The sequence below is a fragment of the Hemitrygon akajei genome, chromosome 5 (assembly GCF_048418815.1).
Source record: "Hemitrygon akajei chromosome 5, sHemAka1.3, whole genome shotgun sequence".
Lineage (NCBI taxonomy): Eukaryota > Metazoa > Chordata > Chondrichthyes > Myliobatiformes > Dasyatidae > Hemitrygon > Hemitrygon akajei.
In genome coordinates this window covers 510665-529003 of record NC_133128.1, presented here as the reverse complement: position 1 = coordinate 529003, position 18339 = coordinate 510665, and the positions used below count along the sequence as shown (strand labels likewise).

The following is an 18339-nucleotide window of genomic DNA, read 5'->3' as shown; positions in this document are numbered from 1 at the left end:
CTGCCCTCTTCCTCTTTTTTTCCACTTTGGAATAATTTTGACTAATTGCTTTTCAATTTCTTTGCAGGGAACCTTTTGTTTATGACTGTACAGCTGAAACAAGGTGTGTTTACTTTATAATTCACTAAACTCACTTTGAACTCTTATGAGAAGCTGGGTAGCTGTGCTGGAAATAATGGAAATCTCAGAGCATGAAGTGTTGACCTTGTACTTTGTAGATGCAGCCCCTTGTGATCTCCGCCAGCTCCTTCATTATCTTTACATTTCTTGACCTGTTGAAATATTTATACTGTGAATCAAATGGGTGTTCTTGCGTGAATGAAATCACTGGAAAAAAGTACTGGTAGATATGAAGCAGCCTCTTTTTTCAGCAAAACAAGGTACAGCAGGCATCGTCTGGAGATGCTTTCAGTCGAAAGGTCTGTCTTATGTCCAGCACTATTCACATTTTATGTGCTAAAGGACAAAGAAAATTTGGGACAATTCAAACAAATGCAAGGGTTATCATATGAGGAACATTTGTTTGCTCTGGGTCTGTACTCGCTGGAATTTAGAGGATGAAGGGAGGGGATCTCATTGAAACCTTTAGAATATTGAAAGGCTTAGAGAAAGTTGATGTGGAAAGGATATTTCCCATGGTGGGTGAGTCGAGGACAAGAGGGCACAGCCTTAGGATAGAGGGGTGTCCATTTTAGACAGAGACACGGAGAAATTTCTTTAGCCAGACGGTGGTGAATTTGTTACCACAGGTGGCTATGGAGGCCAGCTTGTTGGGTCTATTTGAGGCAGAGCTTGATAGGTTTTTGATTGGACATGGCATCAAAGGTTACAGGGAGAAGGGCAAGAAATGGGGTTGAGGAGTTGGAAAAAAGGATCAGCCATGATTGAATGGCAATGCAGACTTGATGGGCCAAATGGCCTAATTCTGCTCCTATGTCTTATGGTCAAATCCATATTTACAATCTTCCCACCATTACACCCAAAACAAGAGTTAATCCGTGTCACATCCATGCAATGGAATGTGGATTGGAATCATGCATATGCAGGCAATTGGTTAAGTAGTGCCTGTTTCCCAGTCCGTGAACCTATTGTTCAGAGCTGCATTAAAATCAAATCAACAATACGTATTCAGAAGACTGGTGGCTGGAGTCATTTGCTAATTAGTCAAATGTAAATGTACTGAACCCAAAAATCGCTCTACAGTCCCTCCTGGACAAAAGTGAATTTGTACCAGGAAATGACTACCTAATAGAAGATCTACTGAAATAGGGCAGCAGAAATGCTGTGCCTTGAAACTCCTCCCCCACCCCACCCCATTATTTAATGTACATCTACACTGCCAACTGGCACATTCTCAGCTGCAGGAGTATGTGCTGAGCAACGCACTGAAACTTGGTGCAGCCACTGCAAGAGCCCCGTGGGGAGGACCACAGTTTAACGTTCTTCTCCTGTGGGAGTGGGAGGGGTCGGGTGGCGGGGAGTATATCCCTCAACAATGGTGTGTAAAGATGAAACAACAGAGTGCCACTTGAGTGGCAAAAAGTGTGGAAATGTATAGAATATATTGGAAACGTCTGTAAAAGATTGAGAGTCATTGAATGGTTCATTGTACATAATTTTATTTTTGAATAAAGTATATTTTGTTAATTAAAAAAAATCTTTAAAAAAGGAGGAAGACAGCAGAAAGGAAATTATAGGCCAGTTGGCCTGACCTCAGTGGTTGGAAAAGTGTTGGAGTCAATTGTTAAAGGTGAGGTGATGGAGTACTTGGTGACATAGGAGAAGATAGGACAAATCAGCATGGTTCCCTTGAAGGAAAATCCTGCCTGACAAACATGTTGGGATTCTTTGAGGAGATTATAGGTAGAAGAGATAAAAGGGGGTGCAGTGGATGTTGTATATTTGGACTTGTAGAAGTCCTTTGGCAAGGTGCCACTCATGAGGCTGCTTACTAAGATAAGAGCTCATGGCATTACAGGAATGTATTGGCATGGTTCAAGCATTGGCTGATTGGTAGGAGGTAGTGAGTGGTAATAAAAAGATTACTTTCTGGTTGGCTACCAGTGACTAGTGGTGTTCCGCAGGGTGCAGCGTTGGGACCGCTTCTTTCTATGTTATATATCAATGATTTAGATGATGGAATAGATGGCTTTGTTGCCAGGTTTGCAGATGATACGAAGATTGGTGGAGGGGCAGGTAGTGTTGAGGAAACAAGTAGGATGCAGAAGGATTTAGACAGATTAGGAGAACGAGCAAGAAAGTGGCAAATGAAATACAATGTTGGCAAATGCATGATCATGCACTTTGGTGGTAGATATAAATGTGCAGACTATTTTCTAAATGGGGAAAAATTCCAAAGATCTGAGATGCAGAGGGACTTGTGAGTCCTTGTGCAGAACACCTTGATGGTTAACTTTCAGGTAGAGTTGGTGAAGAAGGTAAATGCAACATTAGCATTCATTTCAAGGGGTCTAGAATAAAAGAGCAGTGATGTGATGCTGAGAGTTTATAAGGCACTGGTGATGCCTTACCTTGAGTATTGTGAACAATTTTGGGCTCCTCATCTAATAAAAGATATGCTGGTATAGGAGAAGGTTCAGAAGATGTTCTCAAGTATGATTCTGGGAATGAAACAGAATATTTGATAGCTTTGTGTCTGTACTTGCTGGAATGAAGGGGGATCTCATTGGAACCTTTCCAATGTTGAAAGGGAGAGACAGTAGATGTGGAAAGGATGTTTCCCCATGGTGGGGGAGTCTCGTACAAGAGGGCACAGCCTCAGGTAGAGGGGCACCCTTTCAAAACAGATGCGGAGAAATTTCTTTAGCCAGATGGTGGTGAATTTGTGGAATTTATTATCACAGGCAGTTGTGGAGGCCAGGTGATTGGGTGTATTTTAAGGCAGAGCTTGATAGGTTCTTGAACACAGCATCAGAGGTTACGGGGAGAAAGCTGGGGAGTGGGGCTGAGGAAGGGAAAAAAGGATCAGCCATGATTGAATGGGGGAGCAGACTTGATGGGCCAAATGGCCTAATTCTGCTCCTATGTCTTACGGTCTTATCTACACTATCATCCCTAATCGCTAACTACAAAATGCTAAGCAGCGAGATTGTTACAGAGATTTGAACAAGTTTTTCAAAATGTGTCTTCATTCGTATACTTGTTGGCTCTTCTCTGTTGGTTGATTGCAGCTTAATCACATTCCTTGTTTTCACCCCTCTGTTCTCTGGTAGCTAAAGCTCTCTCTTTCCAGGAGCACCAGTAAGATAAGTGCATCAGGTTCACAGGCCCTCTCATTGATATGCTAGAGAGGTTGGAGTGGTCCTCTGCCTGGTGGCACTCCGTTCCAAACTGACTAGCCCAGCTCATTTGTATTCACTCCCCATTCAGGCTGTGGGTGACTGCTTTCAGATGCTGTGTACAATCTTGGTCTGCCTTGCTATCGAAGTTATGGAGCCTGCTGTCTCTGCTTTAACTTAAATCCCTCCCATTTACTTTCATAGAACCATAGAACACTACAGCGCAGAAAACAGGCCATTTGGCCCTTCTAGTCTGTGCCGAAACTTTTTTCTGCTAGTCCCATTGGCCTACACCCAGTCCATAACCCTCCAGACCTCTCCCATGCATGTATCTATCCAATTTATTCTTAAAACTTAAGAGTGAGCCCGCATTTACCACGTCAGATGGCAGCTCGTCGTACACTCACACCACTCTGAAGAAGTTCCCCCTAATGTTTCCCCTAAACCTTTCTACTTTCACCCTAAAGCCATGTCCTCTTGCAGTCATCTCTTCTATTCTAAGTAGAAAGAGCCTACTCGAGTTTACTCTGTCTATACCCCTCATAATTTTGTAAACCTCTATCAAATCCCCCCTCATTCTTCTACGCTCCAAGGAATAAAGTCCTAATCTGTTCAATCTTTCCCTGTAACTCAACTCCTGAAGACCCGGCAACATCCTAGAAAATCTTCTCTGCACTCTTTCAATCCTTCCTATAGTTAGGTGAGCAGAACCGTACACAATACTCAAAATTTGGCCTCACCAATGTCTTATACAACCTCACCATAACAACCCAACTCCTATACTCAATACTTTAATTCATGAATGCCAGGATGCTAAAAGCCTTCTTTACAACCCTGTCTACCTGTAACGGCACTTTCAGGGAATTATGTATCTGAATTCGCAGATCCCTTTATTCATCCACACTCCTCAGTGCCCTACCATTTACTGTGTATGTCCTACTTTGATTTGTCCTTCCAAAATGCAACACCTCACACTTGTCTGCATTAACTTCCATCTGCCATTTTCTGGCCCATTTTCCCAGTTGGTCCAGATCTTTGAAAGCCTTCCCTCACTGTCGACAACACCTCCAATCTTAGTGCCATCAACAAACTTGCTGATCCAATTTACCACATTATCATCTAGATCATTGATACAGACAACAAACAATGGTCCCAGCATAGATCCCTGAGGCATACCACTAGTCACAGGCCTCCAGTCTGAGAAGCAGTCATCCACTATCACTGTCTTCTCCCACACAGCCAATTTCAAATCCAGTTTGCGACCTCTCCATGGATACTTAGTGTCTGAACCTTCTGAACTAACTTCCCATGTGGGACCTTGTCAAAGGCCTTACTAAAGTCCATGTAGACAACATCCACAGCCTTTCCTTCATCTACTTTCTTGGTAACCTCCTCGAAAAACTACAAGTTTCGTTAAACACGATCTACCACGCACAAAGCCGTGCTGACTATCCTTAATCAGCCCTTGGCTGTCCAAATACTTGTATATCCGATCTCTCAGAACACCTTCCAATAATTTATCTACTACTGATGTCAGGCTCACCAGCCTGTAATTACCTGGTTTACTTTTGGAGCCTTTTTTAAACAACGGAACAACATGAGCTACCCTCCAATCCTCCGGCACCGCACCCGTGGCTAAAGACACTTGAAATATTTCTGCCAGGGCCCCTGTAATTTCTACACTAGTCTCTCTCAAGGTCCAAGGAGATATCATGTCAGGCCTGGGGGATTTATCTACCTTTATTGGCTGTAAGGTAGCAATCGGCTCCTCCTCTTTAATCTCTATATGTTCCATGACACTACTGCTTGTTTCCCCTCCTTCCATATACGCTATGTCAGTTTCCTGAGTAAATACTGATGCAAAAAAACTGTTTAAGATCTCCCCCATCTTGTGAGGCTCCACACATAGATGACCACTCTGATCTTTTAGAGGACCAATTTTGTCCCACACTATCCTTTTACTCTTAATATACTTGCAGAAACCCTTCGGGTTTACCTTCACATTATCTGCCAAAGCAACCTCAGGTCTTTTTGCCTTCCTGATTTCCTTCTTTAGTATTTTCTTACATTTTCTATACTCTTCAAGTACCTCATTTGTTCCTTGTTGCCTATACCTGCTGTACACCTCTTTCTTTTTCTTAACCAGATCGCCAGTATCCCTTGAAAACCAAGGTTCCCTATGTCTGTTAACTTTGCCTTTAATCCTGGCAGGAACATGCAAACTCTGCACTCTCAAAATTTTGCCTTTGAAGGCCATCCACTCACTGAACACATCCTTGCCAGAAAACAACTTATCCCAATCCACTCTTCCTAGATCCTTTCTCATTTCCACAAAATTAGCCCTTCTCCAATTTAGATAGATAGATACTTTATTCATCCCCATGGGGAAATTCAACTTTTTTCCAATGTCCCATACACTTGTTGTAGCAAAACTAACCACATACAATACTTAACTCAGCAAAAAAATATGATATGCATCCAAATCACTATCTCAAAAAGCACTAGTAATAGCTTTTAAAAAGTTCTTAAGTCCTGGCGGTAGAATTGTAAAGCCTAATGGCATTGGGGAGTATTGACCTCTTCATCCTGTCTGAGGAGCATTGCATCGACAGTAGCCTGTCGCTGAAACTGCTTCTCTGTCTCTGGATGGTGCTATGTAGAGGATGTTCAGAGTTTTCCATAATTGACCATAGCCTACTCAGCGCCCTTCGCTCAGCAACCGATGTTAAACTCTCCAGTACTTTGCCCACGACAGAGCCCGCCTTCCTTACCAGCTTATTAAGACGTGAGGCATCCCTCTTCTTAATGCTTCCTCCCCAACACGCCACCACAAAGAAGAGGGCGCTCTCCACAACTGACCTATAGAACATCTTCAGCATCTCACTACAGACATTGAATGACGCCAACCTTCTAAGGAAGTACAGTCGACTCTGTGCCTTCCTGCACAAGGCATCTGTGTTGGCAGTCCAGTCTAGCTTCTCGTCTAACTGTACTCCCAGATACTTGTAGGTCTTAACCTGCAATTTAGAACCTCAACTCGAGGACCAGACCTATCCTTATCCATAAATAACTTGAAACTAATGACATTATGGTCACTGGACCCAAAATGTTCACCTACACATACTTATGTCACCTGACCTGTCTGGTTTCCAAATAGGAGATCAAGTATTGCATCCTCTCTCATAGGTACCTCTATATACAGATTTAGAAAACTTTCCTGAACACATTTGACAAACTCCAAGCCATCTAGCCCTTTCAGAGTGTGGGAGTTGCAGTCAATATGTGGAAAGTTAAAATCCCCTACTATTACAAATTTCAGTTTCTTACATCGGTCTGCTATCTCTCTACAGATTTGCTCCTCCAATTCTCTTTGACTATTGGGCGGTCTATAATACAACCCTATTAGTGTGGTCACACCTTTCCCATTCCTCAACTCCACCGATATGGCCTCTGTAGACAAGCCCTCCGGGCTGTCCTGTCTACACACAGCTGTGATATTTTCCCTGACTAGTAATGCCACTCCCCCCTTTCATCCCTTCCCTTCTATCACATCTGAAACAATGGAACCCCAGAACATTAAGCTGAGAGTCCTGTCCTTCCTGCAACCAAGTCTCACTAATAGCAATTATGTCATAATCCCACATGCCAATCCATGCCCTAAGTTCGTCTGCCTTACCTACAATACTCCTTGCATTGAAATAGATGCATCTGAGAACATTTCTATCATGTACAAACCTTTGATTTCTGTCTATATATGCAGTCCTTGCATGACTTTTATCCTCCTGCACCTCACTATCTGCTCTAATACTCTGGTACCCCTCCCCCTGCAAATCTAGTTTAACCCCCCCCCCGCTCCCGGAGCAGCACTAGCAAATCTACCCGCAAGGATGTTAGTCCCCCTCCAGTTCAGGTGCAAACTGTCCCATTGGAACAGTTCCCACCTTCCCTGGAACAAAGCCCGATTGTCCAGAAACATGAAGCACTCCCTCCTGAACCATCTCCTTAGCCACATATTTAGCTGCATTATCTTCCTATTTCTAGCCTCACTAGCACATGGCACAGACTGCAACCCTGGAGGTCCTGTCCTTCAACTTTGCACCTAACTCTGTTAAACTCTCTTTGTAGGACCTCCTCCTCTTTCCTATCCACATCATTGGTCCCTACATGGACTACACATCTGGCTGCTCACCCTCCCTGCTGATGATACCTAGAACTCTATCTGAGATATCGCGGACCCTGGCACCAGTGAGGCAACAGACCATCTGGGATTCTCAATCTCTCCTGCAGAACCTTTTATCTGTCCCCGTAACTATCGAATCCCCTATCACTACTGCTCTCCTCTTTTCCCTCCTTCCTTTCTGAGCTGAGGGTTCCGTCTCGGTGCCAGAGATGCGACCACTACAACTGTCCCTGGTGGTCGTTCCCACCAACAGTATCCAAAACGGTATACTTGTTATTGATGGGAACGGCCACAGGGGTGCTCTGCTCTTCCTATCTATTCCCCAATATCTTTTGATATTCAACTAATTATCTGTCTTCGCATTTGTTGTGTGTGTTTTTCCATCAGTTGTGGTCAGGTCTGGTATGACCAGCTGGTGTTCATCTCTTAGGTTCTATAGAACTATAGAACACTACAGCACAGTACAGGCCCTTCAGCCCTCCATGTTGTGCCGACCCATATAATCCTTTAAAAAAAAGTACTAAACCCACACTACCCCATAACCCTCCATTTTTCTTTCATCCATGTGCCTGTCCAAGAGGCTCTTAAATACCCCTAATGTTTTAGCCTCCACCACCATCCCTGGCAAGTCATTACAGGCACTCACAACCCTCTGTGTAAAATACCCCTGATGTCTCCCCTAAACTTTACTCCCTTAATTTTGTACATATGCTCTCTGGTGTTTGCTATTGGTGCCCTGGGAAACAGGTACTGACTATCCACCCTATCTATGCCTCTCATAATCTTGTAGATCTCTATCAAGTCCCCTCTCATTCTTCTACACTCCAAAGAGAAAAGTCCCAGCTCTGCTAACCTTGCTTCATATGACTTGTTCTCCAAACCTGGCAACATCCTGGTAAATCTCCTCTGCACCTTCTCCAGAGCTTCCACATCTTTCCTATAATGAGGTGACCAGAATTGAACACAATACTCTTAAGTGCGGTCTCACCAGAGATTTGTAGAGTTGCAACATGACCTCTGTACTCTTGAACTCAATCCCCCTGTTAATGAACCCTAGCATCCCATAGGACTTCTCAACCACCCTATCAACCTGTGCAGCGACCTTGAGGGATATATGGATTTGAACCCCAAGGTCCCTTTGTTCATCCACACTCTTAAGTAACTGACCATTAATCCTGTACTCAGTCTTCTGGTTTGTCCTTCCAAAATGCATCACCTCACACTTACCTGGTTTGAATTCCATCTGCCATTTTTCTGCCCAACTCTGCAGCCTGTCTATATCCTCTTGTAACCTTCGACAACCTGCAGCTCCATCCACAACTCCTCCAATCTTCATGTCATCTGCAAACTTACTCACCCATCCTTCCACCTCTACATCCAGGTCATTTATAAAAATCACAAATAGCAGGGGTCCCAACACAGATCCCTGCGGCACTCCACTAGTCACCAACCTCCAGGCAGAATACTTTCCTTCCACAACTACCCTCTGCTTTCTTCCTTTAAGCCAATTTTTTTTTATCCAAACAGCCAAGGTTCCACTTACCCCATGCCTCATGTCTTTCTAGATGAGTCTCTCGTGAAGGACCTTGTCAAATGCTTTGCTAAAGTCCATGTAGACCACATCCACTGCCCTACCCTCATCGATTTCTTTTGTTACCTCTTCAAAAAACTCAATCAGGCTCGTGAGGCACGATCTTCCCTTCACAAAGCCATGTTGACTATCCATGAGTAGACTGTACTTCTCCAAATGCTCGTAGATCCTATCCTTAAGAATCCTTTCCAGTAGATTGCAGACCACCGACGTAAGACTCACTGGTCTATAGTTCCCAGGTTTCTCCCTATTACCTTTTTTAAACAAGGGAACTACATTTGCCATTCTCCAGTCCTCCGGCACTTACCCTGCAGCCAGAGAGGATTCAAAGATCATAGCTAATGCTCCTGCGATCTCTTCTGTCAATTCCCACAACCTGGAGTGTATCATATCCGGCCCTGGGGATTTATCAATCTTAATGTTTTTAAGAACATCCAGCACTACTTCTTCCTTAATCTCCACATTGTCCAGCACACAGGCCTGTTCGACCTCATCCTGATCAAGGTCCTTTTCACTTGTGAATACTGAAGCAAAGTATTAATTTAGGACCTCCCCAACCACCTCCGCTTCCAGGCACATGTTGCCCTCTTTATCATTTAGCGGTCCCACCTTCCTTCTCGTCATCCTCCTATTCTTCACGTACGCATAGAACGCCGTGGGGTTCTCCTTAATCCTACATGCCAAGGCCTTCTCATGCCCCCTTTGAGCTCTCCTAAGTCCTTTAGCTCCTTTCTGGCTACCCTATATTTCTCATAAGCCCCTCCTACTTCCTGCTTCTTATATCTAACATATGCTTCCTTTTTCCTCTTGATGAGTTGCCTCACATGTTTCGTCAGCCACGGTTCCCTTTTCCTACCATTTTTTCCTTGCCTCAGTGGGACAAACCTATCCTGAACCCAGCTCAAGTGGTCCCTAAACTTCTCCCACATTACTTCTGTGCTTTCCCCTTTAAACATCTCTTGCTAGTTCCTGCCTCATCCCTTCAAAGTTAGCCCTTTCCCAGTTAATCACTTTATCATTTCGTCTGATTTTATCCCTTTCCATAGCTATTTGAGGGCCTATAGACTACTCCCAGCACAGTGATTGATCCCTTCCTATTTCTGACTTCCACCCAGACGGACTCCGTGGACACATCTTCTGCAGCGTCCTCCCTTTCTATAGCCGTTATACTATCCCTGACCAGCAATGCCACTCCCCACCCCTTTTCTACCTCCCATCCTATTCCTTTTAAAACACATGAACCCGGGGACCTGCATCATCCAATCCTGCCCTTCTTCCAATCAAGTTTCAGTAACGGCCACAACATTGTAGTACGACGTACTAATCCATACTCTAAATTCATCCTCCTTGTTCCTAATACTCCTAGCATTGAAATAGACACATTTCAACCCCTTTAACTGGCTACAATTATGTTATATCCCCTGCCTGTCCTTCCTAATCAACTCAGAACTCTTAGCATTATGCCCTTGTCCTTCTACCTTAATCCCTGCACTCAGATTCTGATTCCCACCCCCCTGCCAAATTAGTTTAAACCCTCCCCAACAGCTCTGTCGAACCTGTCCGCCAGCATATTGGTCCCCTTGGGATTCAAGTGCAACCCATCCTTTTTGTACAGGTCACACCCACCCCAAAAGAGGTCCCAATGATCCAGAAATCTGAATCCCTGCCCCCTGCTCCAATCCCTCAGCCACAGATTTATCCTCTACCTCATTCTATTCCTATTCTCACTGTTGCGTGGCACAGGCAGTAATCCAGAGATTGCTACCTTTGAGGTCCTGCTTTTCAACTTCCTTCCTAACTCCCTGTAGTCTTCTTTCAGGACCTCTTCCTTTTCTTACCTATGTCATTGGTACCAATATGTAGCACGACCTCTGGCTGTTCTCCCTCCCACCGCAGGATATTACCATTACACTTTATTGTCACCAAACAATTGATACTAGAGCGTACAATCATCACAGTGATATTTGTTTTTGCGCTTCGCGCTCCCTGAAATACAAATTGAAGTAAATATAATAAACATTTAATTTATAAATCATAATTAGAAAATAGAAAAGGGAAAGTAAGTGTAAAGGGGGTTTCTTCTTTTTCCTTTGTTACTGTGTATGTAATCAAAATGGCGTCTTTGTTTTGTTAAAAGTAGGAATGCTGGCGCCTTTGTGAAAAGTAGGAATGCTGGCGTCTTGGTTATGATAAGTGCTGGAAGCTTGTTTGGGACTGTGAACTGATTGTTGGGGGGGATTTTGGGGAGTTGGCGCGATGGAGTGAGAGAGAGAGGACGGGATGCTGGAAGCTGGGCGACGGAACGGACCCCGAGCAGGGGTCCCCGGCCCAAGGTTTTCGGTGAGGAGAGGAGACGGAGACAGAGGAGTGTGGAGCATCTGGTCGACCACCGTGGGGGTCCCAGGAGGCGGGTCGAGGAATTCGGAGGGGATCGAATACCAGAAGACTTCAGTAATTGAGCTCCAACGGTTGTGCACGAAGTGGTTTGGACTTTGATAAGTTTGGCGCCTTTTTTTTCTCTTATTCATATATACTGTATCGTTAGTAATCGCTTAGTTATAGTAATCTTTATAAATTGTACTCATTTAATCGCATAAGGTTTACTGTCTGTTTTTTTTTGGGCGAGGCGGGGACATCACACAGCATCCACACCAGCTGATTACCCAGTTTGGCGGGGCCGAAGGCTGCTCCCCCTAGACTAGAACGAGTTTGAGCGATGCCTGAGGCGACCCAGGGGTTACATAAGGTAGTGCAAGTTAGGTCCAGATATTTGGAAGGTACGGCCCAGATCCGGGTCAGGATCTGTTCAGCAGTCTTATCACAGTTGGAAAGAAGCTGTTCCCAAATCTGGCCGTACGAATCTTCATGCTCCTGAACCTTCTCCCAGAGGGAAGTGGGACAAAAAGTGTGTTGGCTGGGTGGGTCTTGTCCTTGATTATCCTGGCAGCACTGCTCCGACATCATGTGGTGTAAAGTGAGTCCAAGGATGGAAGATTGGTTTGTGTGATGTGCTGGGCTATGTTCACGATCTTCTGCAGCTTCTTCGGGTCTTGGACAGGACAACTTCCATACCAGGTTATTGATGCACCCTAGAAAAATGCTTTCTACGGTGCACCTATAAAAATTAGTGAGGGTTTTAGGGGACAGGCCAAGTTTCTTCAGCTTTCTCAGGAAGTAAAGGTGCTGGTGGGTCTTCTTGGCAGTGGACTCTGCTTGGTTAGACCAAGTCAGGTCATTTGTGATATTCACCCCCAGGAACTTAAAGCTTTTGACCTGTTCCACCTGCGCACCACCGATGTAGATGGGGTTGTGCGGTCCGCTACTCCTTCTGAAGTCAACAACCAATTCCTTCGTCTTGCTGACATTGAGGGATAGGTTATTGTCTTTGCACCATGCCACCAGGTTCTTAATTTCCTCTCTGTACTCAGACTCATCATTACCCAAGATACGGCCTACAATTGTGGTGTCATCAGCAAACTTATATATTGAACTTATATATCTTGGACATGATCAGAAACATCCCGGACCATGGCACCTGGGAGGCAAACTACCATCTGAGTTTCTTTCCTGCGTCCACAGAATCAACTGTCTGAACCCCGGACTATAGAGTCTCCTATCACTACTGCCTTCTGCTTCCTTTCCCTACCCTTGTGAGCCACAGGGCCAGACTCTGTGCCAGAGGCACAGCCACTGTCACTTCCCCCAGGTATGCTGTTCCCCCCCTCCCCCCAACAGTACTCAAACAGGAGTACTTATTGTCAAGGGGTACAGCCACAGGGGTACTCCCTAGTACCTGACTCTTCCACTTCCCTCTCCTGACTGTGACCCATTTTTCTGTCCCCCCGTGGCCCTGGAGTGACCACCTGTCTGTAACTCCTCTCTATCACCTCCTCACTCTCCCTGACCAGATGAAGGTAATCGAGCTGCATCTCCATTTCCCTAACACGGTCCCTTAGGAGTTGCATCTTTATGCAGCGGCTGCAGACGTGGCAGTCCGGGATGCCGGGAGACTCCAGGACCTCCCACATCTGATGCAGACCACAGAAAACTGGCCTCACACACATACTACCTCCTTTTGCAATCAACAACTGCCTCACCTCGTCCCATTACCACTGAAGCCCGTGGAGCCAAAGCCCTTTCACTCTGCTGCCGGTTCCCAACACTGCCCGCTGGATATGGCTACCTTCGTTTTAAACTGTTCGCGCTCAACTGGCTGATGTCACGCACCTGCGCAGTCTGGCCTCTCTTCCCCCGAGAATTCAAAATGTCTTCCCGCTGGAAATCCTTAGGTGGTCTCCCGCTGCCTTCTTGTTCCGAATCTTGTTCTCTGTAAATACATGGATGCTGGGTACACTTGATCCTCACCCACTCATCTGTGGGAGTCATACGGTTTTACTTGAGTCCAGTGTTTCCCCTGGCTGCCTTGCAGAGTTTGCACACAGACACAAGTGTCACTTAATAAAAGTACTGTGTATGGTCCTATCCATCTGGGAGCAAACACTGCCCTCACTATGACTTCGTCACTTGGCTGTGGGAGGAATATGTCCTTTCCCTCCATTTGTCTCTGATCAGCAATATGCTGCTGTTTTGCTTGGTCCTTCAACACTAAGTTGGTTACAAAGATCTTTCACACACTGTGTCGTTCAATCCTGTTAAGCCCCAGGCTCACCACGGCCTGTAACTACCCCATAAGGGAGTCGCATTACTCACCCCATCAATGATTCGTAAGGGCTGAGACCCAGTGCGCAGTTTAGGGTTGCTTGTAATCTCATCAGGATTCCTAGTAATACATCAATCCATGTCTTTCCCATCTCAACTCTAGCTTTGGCTAAGGTGTTCCTGATTGTTTAGTTCGTTCTTTATACCATTCCTGAACTTTAAGGGTGGTAGAATACGTGGAACCGTTGTTGAATCCCCGACAGTCGGCACATTTCCTTCATCACTTTCCCTGTGAAATATGCCCCCTGCTCCGAGTCCATCTGAACTGGGGTTCCCTACCTAGCGAAGATTTCCTGAGCTAGAATTCTTGCAGCAGTGCCAGCGGTGCATTCTCTTGTTGGGAAAGCATCTACCCACCTGGTGAAGTGATACATAATTACTTGACAGTAGTAGGGCCTCATGAAGTCCATCTGGATGTTTTCCCAGGGTCCCCTTGGCTGTGGTTTATGCCCGTACCGAGGTTATGCTGGGCACAAATGATAAAACGGCAGCAGAAGTTCTCAATATCTCCACCCATCCCTGGCCACCACCAGTCCTGCTGAAGGGTCGTGATCATGCGCTGCCTTCTTTGCTGCATCACCTCATGATATAACTTAAGCAATGCTCATGGTGCCACCATGACTGCTTCCTCCCCGTGTGTCCAGCTCCCATCTGGTTCCTGTCTTGCTCTCTATTTCTCCTTCTGTTTCCTCCGTATAATTTACTAAATCAGTATTGTTTCTTCTTGCACTTTTGCAACTTCAGTTGCCTCTTGTTCCTATGCTGCCTTTGCACTGATGTCTGCCCACTTGTTCCTTTCTGTTCCTTACTCTCCCATTTCTGGCGAGCTTTTACTGTAATTACAGTTGTATTAAGTGCCCACACTGAATACCTGCTCTTGTTGAAAGTAGAAATCTCGCCATGCCCATGCCATCAGATAATCAGGCACAACCGCAAGGGCATACACCCTATCCTCGTTATATGCGGGGGATCCATTCCTCGCAGTCGATGCATAATGTGAACAATTATTTAAATGGAGAAAATAGGGATGCACTCCAGAGAATTTCCTAAATATGTTTTATCTGTAATTTATTCACATTTTCATACCAATACAACACAAAAGCAGTACCACAAGGCACATTCATATTATATTTCATTAATTTAAGGTAATATTCAATGTAATAAATCATAGAAAGTTAACATACTAGGGTGTACAGTACTCACCAACAGTGGCCAGTGTGTTCGCTCCAGGAGATGAGTGGTTGTTGTGGTGTTGGTTAGCTTTACATGGATAAGGTGCGTGGATGATTGTGGTCGTCAGGATCATATCGAGCACAGCAAGGGGTGAAGGAAGACTCACAGAACTCTTAGAACTGCCAGCACCGGTTTGAAGAAAGTGGTGAGGGTTGTTTGCTTGGCAGCATTTTGTTTTTCAGCATAAATTTGCTTGTAAGGAAGAAGGGTTGACGGCAGAGAACGACTGAAATGCTGACTCCATTCTAATCTTGGGTCCATGTCCATCGCCATTTGTGCCACGTGTTCCAAATTCCACCATTCCCTCACCGTTGGTAACCTCCCGGGATTTTCAAAATCATCTGTTGCTTGCAGCATCTGAGAGATAGTTCGCCGTAAAAAAAAACCGCCTTGAATGTGGATCACACCTTGGTCGAGTGGTTGAATCAGCGATGTTGTGTTAGGCAGCAGGAAACGCACTGTTATGTTAGGAGGAATGCTGTCCAAATTTTTAGGATGGGCTGGCGCATTGTCAAGCAACAAAAGAACTTTAAAGGCAAAATTCTGTTCCCGGCAGTAGCGTTCCAGAGCTGTGTTACCTTCAGCTGATGCTGTGCTGTTTATAATTTCCAACTTTTTTTCAAGTGTTAAAGCAGTTCTCTGCCTCTTGGCTGATGGCCCAGGACATGACGTCGGACGCTTAGGAGGCATAGTTAAATATCTCAAGCACAAAATCACTGCACCGTGGGTAAAACCAACAAAAGTTTAAGAGCGCAAGTTCGCAAATCCACACCTTGCCAAAACCAATGCAAGACTGGCGGGAGTGAGACTGTGAGGCGCGCGCACGTGACTTGTATTGGCGGGAAAGCAGTGCTCCTCACATAACTGTGAGTTTTGGACGCATATAAGGAGACATTGGTAGAAATAGGTTCCTTGCATAACTGTGAATCCGCATAGTCTGAAGACACATATAACGAGGATAGGGTGTATATATTTTTACCCATCTGCCTTTACTGTATCTCAGTGCTTCTATCAGATACACCAGTTCCACCACGTGAGCTGAGCAAACCCCTGGCAGTGCTCCTGAAGCCGGCCCACCCAGTCTGTGGCTTCCCATCTATGTACCTCCAAAACCCATCTATAAAAATTTCCCCTGTTTTCCCTTACAGAAGTGTGTCCTTCACCTAATATCTTCTTTATATCTTCTTTCTGCTCTTTTTCCATTTGGCACTTGAGTGTTCTTTTCTCCTGCCCCCCCCCCATTAGGATGGTGTTGTGGGATTCATTCCAGTGTCCCTAACTATTGTTACTGACTTGTCTCTGAGGATGAGAACTGCCTCCCAAGCTGCCCTTCTGCTGTTGGTGACTGCTCTTTCCTTATTCAGCTCTACAATGGTATTGGGGGGGGGGGGGGTGTAGTATGAGTGGTCCCATCATTACAACTGGTTCATTACTCACACTGCCCCATCGTGCAGTCTAAAGCTGCTATGCAGCGGAGAAGTCCTGCTGCAACGAGTGTGTCTGTTTCATTGAGTAATAAATGAATCTATGATATTGTGGCCATTACAGAGTCTTGGATGGCTCAGGCAGGAATGGTTACTTAGAGTGCCAGGCTTCAGATGTTTCAGAAAGGACAGGGAGGGAGGCAAAAGAGGTGGGGGTGTGGCACTGCTGAACAGAGATAGTGTCACGGCTGCAGGAAAGGAGGAAGTCATGGAGGGATTGTTTGCTGAGTACAGTAGAAATGTGGGCAAATGTTCAGGGGATATTTGCACGGTGTTCTGCACAGGTACGTTCCAACCAGACTTGGAAGGGATGGTAGGGTACAGGAACCGTGGTGTACAAAGGCTGTTGAAAATCTCATCAAGAAGAAAAGAAAAGCTTACGAAAGGTTCAAAAAACTAGGTAATGATAGAGCTCTAGAAGATTATAAGGCTAGCAGGAAGGAGCTTAAGAATGAAATTAGGAGAGGCAGAAGGAGCCTTGAAAAGGCCTTGGTGAGCAGAATTAAGGAAAACCCCAAGGGATTCTGCGAGTATGTGAAAAACAAAAGGAAAAGACATGAGAGAATACAACCAATCAAGTGTGATAGTGGAAAAGTGTGTATGGAACCGGAGGGGAGAGCTGAGAACTTTGCTTCAGTATTCACTACGGAAAAGTATCTTTGCGATTGTAGGGATGATGGCGGACTGAAAAGCTTGAGCTTATACACATTAAGAAAGAGCATGTGATGGAGCTTTTGGAAAGCATCAAGTTGGATAAGTCACTGCTACTGTGGGAGGCGAGGAAGACGATTGCTGAGCCCCTGGCAGTGATCTTTGCATCATCAATGAGGATGGGGGAGGTTCTGGAGGATTGAAGGTGTTGTTCTCTTATTCAAGAAAGGGAGTAGAGATAGCCCAGGAAATTATAGACCAGTGAGACTTACTTCAGTGGTTGGTAAGTTGATGGAGAAGATCCTGAGAGGCAGGATTTATGAACATTTGGAGAGGCACAATATGATTAGGAATAGTCAGCATGGTTTTGTCAAATGCAGGTTGTGCCTTATGAGCCTGATTGAATTTTTTTCATGTTGTGACTACACACGTTGATGAAGGTAGAACAGTAGATGGAGTGTATATGGATTTCAGGAAGGCATTTGATAAGGTAACCATTGCAAGGCTCATTGAGAAAGTAAGGAGGCATGGATCCAAGGAGACATTGCTTTGTGGATCCAGAACTGGCTTGCCCACAGAAGGCAAAGAGTGGTTGTAGACGGGTCATGTTCTGCATGGAGGTCGGTGACCTGTGGTGTGCCTCAGGGATCTGTTCTGGGACCCCTTCTCTTCGTGATTTTTATAAATGACCTGGATGAGGAAGTGGAGGGGTGGGTTAGTAAATTTGCTGATGACACAAAGGTTGGGGTGTTGTGGATATTGTGGAGGGTTGTCAGAGGTTACAGTGGGACATTGATAGGATGCAAAACAGGGCTGAGAAGTGGCAGATGGAGTTCATCCCAGATAAGTGAAGTGGTTCATTTTGGTAGGTCAAATATGATGGCAGAATATAGTATTAATGGTAAGACTCTTAGCAGTGTGGAGGATCAGAGGCATCTTGGTGTCCGAGTCCATAGGACACTCATAGCTGCTGTGCAGGTTGACTCTGTGGTTAAGAATGCATATGGTGCATTCTTAAATGAACCGGTTATCTCACTGCAGAAAGGATGTGGAAACTATAGAAAGGGTGCAGAGGAGATTTACAAAGATGTTTCCTGGATTGGGGAGCATGCCTTATGAGAATAGGTTGAGTGAACTTGGCCTTTTCTCCTTGGAGCAGCGGAGGATGAGAGGTGACCTGAT

The 18339-nt window shown here is 45.2% G+C and overlaps 1 protein-coding gene across 3 annotated transcripts in view; it reads left to right on the top strand.

Annotated features, from left to right (window-relative positions):
- wdr4 (WD repeat domain 4) overlaps nucleotides 1-18339 on the top strand; it is a 71482-nt gene that overhangs the window by 521 nt on the left and 52622 nt on the right. For all 3 annotated transcript variants that reach the window (XM_073044725.1, XM_073044723.1, XM_073044726.1), the window contains exon 2: nucleotides 68-103. In XM_073044725.1, the coding sequence (XP_072900826.1) occupies nucleotides 68-103 (36 nt within the window). The remainder of the gene's footprint in view (nucleotides 1-67; nucleotides 104-18339) is intronic.